A 9,682-nucleotide genomic window follows, 5' to 3' on the forward strand; every position below is an offset into this window, starting at 1 on the left:
AAAAGCTCCTCTTGTTTACTTGGAAAAATGATTTTTGAAACTATCTTCTTTTCATTCATGGATTCCATGTTGACATGGATACTGTCAATGGTTTGCAATGTCCAAAGAGATGTTTCCATGGTATTCAATGTCTAAGACCACAGCTTTATGGTTATTGGTGTCCAGTGATATTTTTTCATGGTCTTCTGTAACGTCTGAACCTGCCTCGTCAATGCAAACTATTAAATCGCAGATCTAGATATCGATAACTATGAGGAAATATATCGTAAACCATTGCACCGTTTACCTAAATATCGGGAAATATAAAATTGTCGAATATATATTGAAAAATACGAAGGCATCCACCTAGACATCGAAAACTATAGAGCCGACGACTTAGATATCGAAAACCTTAGAAAAACTCACCACACTATCGGAAACTATGGAGCCATTGACTTTCATATCGGGAACCATGGACAAATTCACCTTAACATCGGAAACTATGGAGCTATCGACCGGGATAGTGAAAACTATGAAGTCGTCAACCTAGTCCACGAAAACAATGGGAAAACATACCTGGACATTGAAAACTACGGAGCCGTTGATCTAGACCTCAAAAAGCGTGAAAAAACATACCAGGACGACGAAAGCCATGGAGAAATATACCTAGCCATCGAAAACCATGGAGCTGTCGACGTAGACATCGAAAACAATGGAACCGTTGACATAGACCATGAAAACCATGGAGAACCATAACCAAACATCGAAAACTATGGAATTGTTGACCTAGCATCAAAAGCCATGACGGAATATACCTGGACCACGAAAACCATGAAGGAACATACGTAGACATTTAAAACTATGAAGAAATATACCTGGACATCCAAAACCATGGAGGAATATACCTAGACATTGAAAAATATGTAGACACATACCTAGACATCGAAAAGTATGGAGTCATCGACCTAGATCACGGAAATGATGAAGAAATATACCTAGAGAACAAAATCTATGGAAACTCAGACCTAGCCATCGAAAACTGTGGAACCATCAACTTAGACCACGAAAACCATGGAGAAACATACCCAAACATCGAAAAACATGGAGGAATATACCTGAACCACGAAAACCATGATGAAACATGCCTAGATATTGAAAACCATGGAGGAATATACCTGGACGACGAAAACCATGGAGGAATATACCTGGACCACGAAAACCATGAAGGAACATGGTTTTCGTGGTCCTTCATACTTGGTCATTGAAAACTGTGGAGCCGTCGACCTCGACTGCGAAAACCATGAAGAAACATACCTAGACCACGAAAACCATGGAGGAATCTACCTAGACCACGAAAACCATGGAGAAACATATCCATACATCGAAAACCATAGAGGAATATACCTGGACCACGAAAACCATGAAGGAACATGTCCAGACATTCAAAACCATGAAGGAATATACCTAGACATCAAAACCCATGGAGGAATTATCCTAGACCACAAAAACCATGGAGAAGCATACTTGGACATCGAAAACTGTGGCGCCGTCGACCTCGACCGCGAAAACCATGATTAAACTTGCCTAGACATTGAAAACCATGGAGGAATATACCTAGACATCAAGAACTATGGAGAAATACACCTGGACATTAAAAACTATGGAGAAATACACCTGCACATCAGAAACCATAGAGGAATATACCTAGACATCGAAACCCATAGAGGAATTATCCGAGACCACGAAAACTATGGAGAAACATACCTGGACATCAAAACCTGTGGAGCCGTCAACCTCGATCGCGAAAACCATGGAGGAATATATCTGAACATAAAAAACTATGGGGTCGTCCACCTAGAAATCGAAGTTCGCGATAGAATGTACCTAAACCTAGTCCTTCAAAACCCATGATCTATCGCCCTAGACATCCTCGAAAAATCCAGCGGCGTCGACCAGAATTTTATATTTTTTTATTTTTATTATTTATTATTTAATGTTATTCGTATTATTCAATTTTTTTGTTTTATTATATTATTATCATTTTATATTATATATTGTATAATATAATATATATATTATATTATATATTAATTATAATAATTATATACATATTTTATGCGCAAACCAGGAGTTGGTATTGCCCCCGCTGTGCGCCCATTCTCTGTCTCTCTCGCTCGGCGACGCAGAAGGAGAGGGGGTAGCCGCGTTTAGCGTAGTGCGTGACGTAGAGTGTGACAAAAGTAAGAAATCGTGCAAAGGACGTAAGTCCAAATGTAAATAACTGTAACTTACGCCCCTCTGTCTCTAAGAAAATGAAAATCCCGAAATGATGGATTTTAAATCACTAACGTTACATATCTCAGGATCTACTGGACGGATTTACTTGCAACAAAGACCAATGGAAAGAGAAAAATCGAAAAAAAATCGTCACAAATTTTCAAGTTCTTTTATGAAATGGTTTATTTGTGAGAGCCATTTGAAAATTCTGTGACGTCATAAAACCGGCATATTCGCGTATATAAGAGTAGCGGCAGGACTCGCGCTGGCTTTTCTTTTGCGCTGCAGTTTTTCCTTTTAATACTTGGCGTCGAGCCGCTACCGCGTCTCTTGATTATTGATGTAGTGCCCACGATTGGGACTACAGAAAAAGAAAATTTTTTACGCGAAATTGTTTTTGAAAAGAAAGTTAAAGAAGTAGAAGAAGAAGAAAGAGAGAATTTTAAGCCGGAGCAAAATTTGAAGTTTGAAAAGAGAAATATTGAGAAAATTTGTGAGCCAATCCAAAATTTGATTCTTGATAATAGAAGTGAAGAGGAAATAACTCTTGAGGAGATTAACGAGATCGTGGAACAAACTGAGCTCTCATTAGAACAAAAGCAAGTACATAAAGAAGTAATTTGGAATAGAAGAGAAGTTTTTCGTAAAACAACCGGTAGAATTTCAGTTTATGAACATCGATTAGATATCACAACGGATAAGCCAATAGTTGCACACGCTTACGAGGTTCCTCTAATGCATAGGGAAAAAGTAGATAAAGAAATAGAAAAGCTACTAGATTTTGGAATAATACAGAGATCGAATAGTCCGTGGATTAATCCGATAATCCCGGTAATTAAAAAAGATGGTACAGTTAGACTTTGTTTAGACGCTAGAAAGTTAAATCAGGTTATGGCAAACGACCATGAGTCAGTACCAAATATGGAGGAAATATTCCAGAAATGTCATTCGGCAAAGGTTATGACAACGCTAGACTTAACAAACAGTTTTTGGCAGATCCCTCTTCATCCAGATTCAATGAAGTATACTGCATTTCGATATAGGGGAAAAGTTTATGAATTTACAGTAACACCATTTGGGCTGAAAACAAGTACCGCCGCATTACTGAGAGCATTAGACATTATTCTCCATGGGTTGGGAGATAATGTAATAAATTTTGTTGATGATCTACTGTGCATTTCCTCTAATTTTGACGAACACATGAGACATTTAGACGAACTACTAGAACGACTGCAACAACACGGAATGACAATTAAATTGAAAAAGGCTAAATTCTTTCGGAAAGAAGTAGAGTTTCTAGGTCACATCTTGACAACTAAGGGTATAAAGCCACAACCAGAAAAGATTCAAGCAATTCATGATTTCCCTGCACCTAGAAATTTGAAACAGTTGAGAGGGTTTTTGGGATTAATCAATTATTATACTAAATTCACAAAAAAACATGCAGAGGAAACAATCCCGCTTTTGAAATTATTGAAGAAGGAAACAAAATGGCGGTGGGAAGAACCAGAGAAAATTGCTTTCCAAAGAATTAAAGATTTATTCGTAAATGACGTTCTTTTACAACATCCAGACCCAAAAAAGGGATTCATTTTACAGACTGACGCAAGTAGCTATGCTTTGGGGGGCACCCTTGCTCAAAAAGATGAAAATGGCGATTTGGGAGTGATAATGTTTGCCAGTAGAACACTGAAAGGGGCCGAGCTAGCTTACACAACCACCGAAAAAGAATTGTTAGCAATTATTTGGTCATTAAAGAAATTCCGAACGTATTTGCTTGGTGCTAAAATCAACGTCATTACAGACCATCGAGCCATAACATTTTTGAAAAATTGTCAGTTGTTAAACGAGAGACTAACTCGATGGATTCTAGCGATTCAAGATTACAATATCGAATTCGAATTTTGTCCCGGGGAGAGAAACGTAGTGGCCGATGTGTTAAGCAGATTAAATCCACCAGATACTGGGGGGCGAAAGGGCAAGGAGATAGTGATCAGCACAATGTTAGCGATCAAACCATCGAAGGAATTGGAACAAATGATTAAACAAATAGGAGTTTGGCAGGAAAGGGATGACAGAATTAGGGAAATCAGGGAAGGTTTGGAAAATGAAAACAACGACAAACACAAAATTGAAAATAATATTTTATTGAAAAAAGTTAATCAAGAGTCCTGGAAAATTGTTCTGCCAAGAGAGATCCTCCATCCTCTGGTATCTGAAACACATCAAATGTATGGTCATGTAGGAGCTAAAAAGATATGGAAAATAATTACAGAAGATTTTACTTACCCGAGACTGTACCACTCTATCAGACAGATTCTTGCTTCTTGCGATTCTTGCCAAAGAAATAAAGTCCCAAACCAGCATTCATATGCGGCACAGCAGAATATCGTTCCGGAGGGACCGGGAGATATTGTTTCAATTGATTTTTTTGGTCCTTTACCCGTGACAAAAGGAGGAATGAAACACATCCTCGTCACAATTGATGCTTTTTCCAAATTTGTTGTTTTATATCCCTTAAAAGCGGTAACAGCGCCAGCAACAATTAACAAAATTTTTAACCATTACATTCCCGAATTTGGAAAACCGAAAAAGCTTCAATTTGACCATGGCACTCAATTTACTTCGCGATTATGGCTAGGGAAATTAGCTAGCGAGGGAATTCAGCCAGTTTTCTCCTCTATTAGACATCCGCAAGGAAATATAGTAGAGAGAGTCAATCGAGAGATCGGTAGATTTTTTCGAACATTTCTAACCGATAAACACACCGACTGGCTGAAATGGGTTAAGGTTATCGAGGACTGTATGAATGAAACACACCACGAAACGACTGAAATGACACCAGTCGAGATACAGAAAAATGTTAAGCCTCAAAGAATCTGGAGGAATTGGATTAAAATAGAGAGAGATGAGGAATTAGATGAGGAAGAAGGGATCGAAGCCAAACTGATGCTTGCTAGGAATAGGATAGAGAGAAAAGGTAGAGAAAGAGCTAGAAAGTTTGATTCAAAACACAAATTAATTCAATTTAATGTGGGAGATTTGGTTTTGGCCAAAGCGTGCAACGTTAGCGACCCTGTAAATAAAAAAATGGCCAAATTCTTCTCGATTTACGAGGGGCCATATAGAATAAAAAAACAAATAGCCACAGCCACGTTTATCCTGGAGAATCCTGAGACTGAGATGGAGAGAGGCATGTACCACGCCGCAAATCTGAAAAAATACAAAAATTGATTAAAAACACGAATTACAAATTAAATTACCAGGATGTAATGTTCTAAGCTATATAACTTACCTTTGTTTATTACTTCCAAACGTATCCGCTGAAAAAAGATTTCAAATTAATAAATAATGAATAATTTCACAGTCAGAGTGACGTAACACTCATACTCACCTGTTGAATCCATAATTCTTCTACGGGACAACCTAAAACACATAAAAACAATAGAAAAACACAAAAAAATAAATAAAATAGAAAAGAAAAGAGAAAATTATATGTTTATTACTATTTTTATAAATAATAATAATTTTATATTCAAAAATTCAATTTCCGATAATAAAAATGTTGATTGTTCAAAAGTTACGTGCAACCACACTGAATTACTAATTTAAATACTCTCAATTTCAAAATAACGTATTTACGCAAGTCAAATTATTGAAAAATTGGAAGCTGTGTACAAAACAAGCAGTGTCATGCTCCGTCTCGCTCTACAGGTTCCCTAGATCACGAAAAACATGTTTCCGATAGTAAAAATATCAATATTTTTGAAGATAATCATCAAGAAAGGTTAATTATGCATCATTATGGCTTAATTAAATGAGTTATGACTCGGAAAACTGTTAAAACAGTCAAAGACGCAAATTTCTGAACTCCGGTAACGAGACGCTTCTGAAGCAGCAAACTTCAGACGGTACCCGTAGCTAGGACTCTAAGTTTTAGTCCCCGAGTAATCCGTACGTGGCAAGTGGCGCTGAAAGCAGCCGAACTCGCGTGGTAACGGCCAAATTTGAACAAGCGTTCGCGACGGTTTTTTGACCACACTCAACATCGAACTTTCGGTCGAACAACAATAGCTCAGGGATTAAAAACAAAAGGACGTTCGATACAAAAAGGAGTGGAGACAGGTAAAGAAATGATTATGTAGGCATGCTGATTTCAAATAAAACAATGGATGGATGAAAAATGAATTAAAATACAAGGAGGGATAAAATAAAGGCGAAAAGAAAAATAGTGAACAATTGTCAAAATTGATGAAACAGGAGCACAGGATGGACGTGTCAACCCAAACAGCGGTACCAAAGAGGAATTTCTCACAACAGACGGGTGAAAGCGGTGACTGGGACATCGAGCAAAAAAATGTTGGAGCAGTGGTCACGAGAGAACGTTATGCGAGAGGGGAGAGGGTTGAGGTTATTCCTATCATTAATCTGGAATTAAGCAACAAAGGAAATCAAAACCAAGGAACACAAACAGGAGAATATTTAAAAAACAAAGCTGTCCAAACGCTCTGGCATCTCTATGAGATAGAACTAGAGGAGAAGCATAGATCGAACAGAAAGAGCGTTATTGAATTGATTGTCAGAAATCAATTTTTCAAACGAATAGAGGAGGAATTTAGCGTGCCCTCCATTCTCTCACCCATTCGAGAAGAGAGGGAGCACAATATTGCAGAGGACCCTGAGGACTGGAAAACTTGGAAAGCAGGACAATTTTTCTGGCAAACCAAGAAAGAAGACATAAAGAAACAGCCGATCCGAGAGACGAGTAGTGATAAGAAGAGAGAAAAGAACGATGAAAAGGACACAGTCCAGATAATGGACATTGAGAAAAAGAAGGAAGCAAACAATAAGGAAAATCAAAGTGCAAATATAGAAAAGAAGAGAAAAGAAAACGACGGAGATGACAAACCAAAAGTAAAAAAAATGAAAAGGGAAGATTTAGAAACTCTACAAGAAAAAAAATGGCTGAATGATGAAATAATAAATTCATATTTGGATTTGCTTAGTGAGGATGAGACTCTCGGTCATAGGATATATGGAATGAACTCCTTTTTCTTTCCTCGACTGCACATCAGTGGCTACCAAGCTATAAAGAGATGGACAAAAAAAATAAATCTCTTTGAGTTCGACAAAGTGATCGTTCCCATTCATTTGGGCCATCATTGGTGCCTCGCGGTCATCAATTTCGGAAATAAGACGATCAAGTATTACGATAGCCTGGGAGGAGAAAATCGCCAGTATTTGGAGGAATTGCTTCAATACCTGATGTTGGAGGCGAGCAAGAAAGGGCAAAGAGATTTCAACAAGGAAGAATGGAAGCTCGTGATAAAAAAAAATATACCCCGACAACTAAATACGTACGATTGCGGGGTTTTTATCTGTATGTTTGCGAGGTACGAAGCAGAGGGCAAGAGGGTTGATTTTGACCAAAGGGACATGTCTCAGCTGCGCCGGAAAATCAAAAAAGAATTGGAGGCCGGAAGTCTCGAGAAATAATTAGATTTATTTTGAACGCTATGATTTGTACAAATACTAATGGGGAGGGATCTCAATATCCAAATTATTACAGAATTTATGTTTATAAAAAGTAAAAAAAAAAAAAAAAAAAAAAAAAAGTCATTAAAAACGCAATAAAGGACGTTGTTTGTGTCGGTTTGAACCTGTATTATGCTTGTTTCTTTTTTTTTCTCTCTCTCTCTCCCTTTATCTAAAAGAAAAGCATACCATCGATGGCCTCTGTTTCTGAAAAAGAATAATACTTGCCAAAATTGATGACTCCTCTGCTAAAAAAAAAAAAAAAAAAAAAAAATTAATTAATACTTACCTGATGATCCGATGTCCTGGAGTCCGCGAACCTAAAAATAATTAAAATAGCTATAGAATAAAAAGAATACTTACCTGAAAGATTACTCCGAACGCTGAGAAACCTAGAAATAAGAGGAAAAAGGACAATAGGAATGAAATGAAGGGGACAAAAATGAAAGGGGAAAGGGAAATGGGGTGAAAGAGATTAATGAGAAGTAAAAGGAGAAAAAAGAGGAGAATGGGGGAGAAAGGAGAAGAATTTGGGGTAAAATGAATCAAGGTAAAAGGAAATAAGGGATAAGAAGAATTAAGGGAGTACGAGGAGTATGGAAATGGAGTGGAATAGGGGATAGAAATTTGAGAACGGGGTAGGAAGAATCCTGAAAATAAGACAAAGAACCTGAAAATCAAAGAAAATAAATTGTAGAACAATAAACCTGAAAATAAAAGAACATAACCAGTAAAATAAAATAAACCTGAAAAACAATAAAAAAGAAACAATAAATGAATATAGTGGGACTGGAAAAACCTGAAAATAAATAAAGTGGGGATAAAAACAATAAAGGGGGTGAAATAGACGAATAAAGAGAAAGTGGGAGTAAAAGGAGATAAAATGGACAAATAGGGGTATGAAGAAACGGAACAGGAAAAATAGGGTAAAAAAGGACGTGTAAAAAGGCTGCGAGTGAAAGAAGGGGAAATATGAACTAATGGAGAGACAAAAATAATAAAAATGGGGCAAAATGGGCGAATGAAGTGCGAGAAGGAACTGAGAAAGGTAAAGTGGGGTAAAATGGACGAATGAGGTGCGAGAAGGGACTGAAAAAGGCAAAGTGGGGTGAAATGGACAGAAATAGAGAAGTGGGGGAAGTGAAAGGAGTGGGGATAGAGAATGGGTATAAAAGTCGGAGCAGCAGGCTCCGGAGCGTCATTTGAGCCACAGTCAAGCTTCAAACAACACCGGGAGCTACCCAAGCGATTGGACGACATCGGGAGCTCTACCTCGTTATTCAAAGCGACTTTGAGAATCTAAATCTCTACAACCACCAAGATGCGGATCGACCCAATCATCCCGGGAGTTCCAACACCTTCTCCATGGCCAGCGACCTGGGAAGGAAGCTTCGAGATCATCATATTGGAATTCCTTAACCCAACGAATTTTTCCTACACAACTCTGACAAAATTTGAGGAGCTGTGTGCATTCGAGGAGCAGTTATTCACCGACATCGCAGAAAGAAACCACTATCCAAGGGTTTATGCTTCCATCGACCGGATATACGCGGTCGTCAGTCAAGAAACGGCCTACAGAGGAAAATTGGTCGACGTGGAAGATGGAGAAGCTACCTTACTGCTTATCGATAGAGGGGTTACTCTCATGCATCCGGTTCATGAGCTTCAGAATCTACCTCATCAATATGTCAACGTGCCTTCTTTCTGCACGAAAGCATTCATTTCTGGAATCAGGCCATTTTATGGAAACAGATGGGAGATGACCTGCAGCCTCCATTATCAACGGAAGCTGGTTGATCAAAAAGCTAGAATCACTATCATCGGCGATCATCCTACGAAGAAGGGCCACGAAGTTCACCTTTTCATAACACCTCAACGGGTCAATCTGGGA

The 9,682-nt window shown here is 38.1% G+C and overlaps 1 protein-coding gene across 1 annotated transcript; it reads left to right on the top strand.

Moving 5' to 3' along the window:
* The first annotated feature begins 6,525 nt into the window (after positions 1–6,525).
* Positions 6,526–7,752, top strand: LOC122408878 (sentrin-specific protease 1-like). The gene has a single exon (XM_043415963.1). It carries the CDS (start codon positions 6,526–6,528, stop codon positions 7,750–7,752), a length of 1,227 nt encoding a protein of 408 aa, XP_043271898.1.
* Positions 7,753–9,682: the final 1,930 nt, after the last annotated feature.

The sequence above is a fragment of the Venturia canescens genome, chromosome 4 (genome assembly GCF_019457755.1).
Source record: "Venturia canescens isolate UGA chromosome 4, ASM1945775v1, whole genome shotgun sequence".
Taxonomy (NCBI): domain Eukaryota; kingdom Metazoa; phylum Arthropoda; class Insecta; order Hymenoptera; family Ichneumonidae; genus Venturia; species Venturia canescens.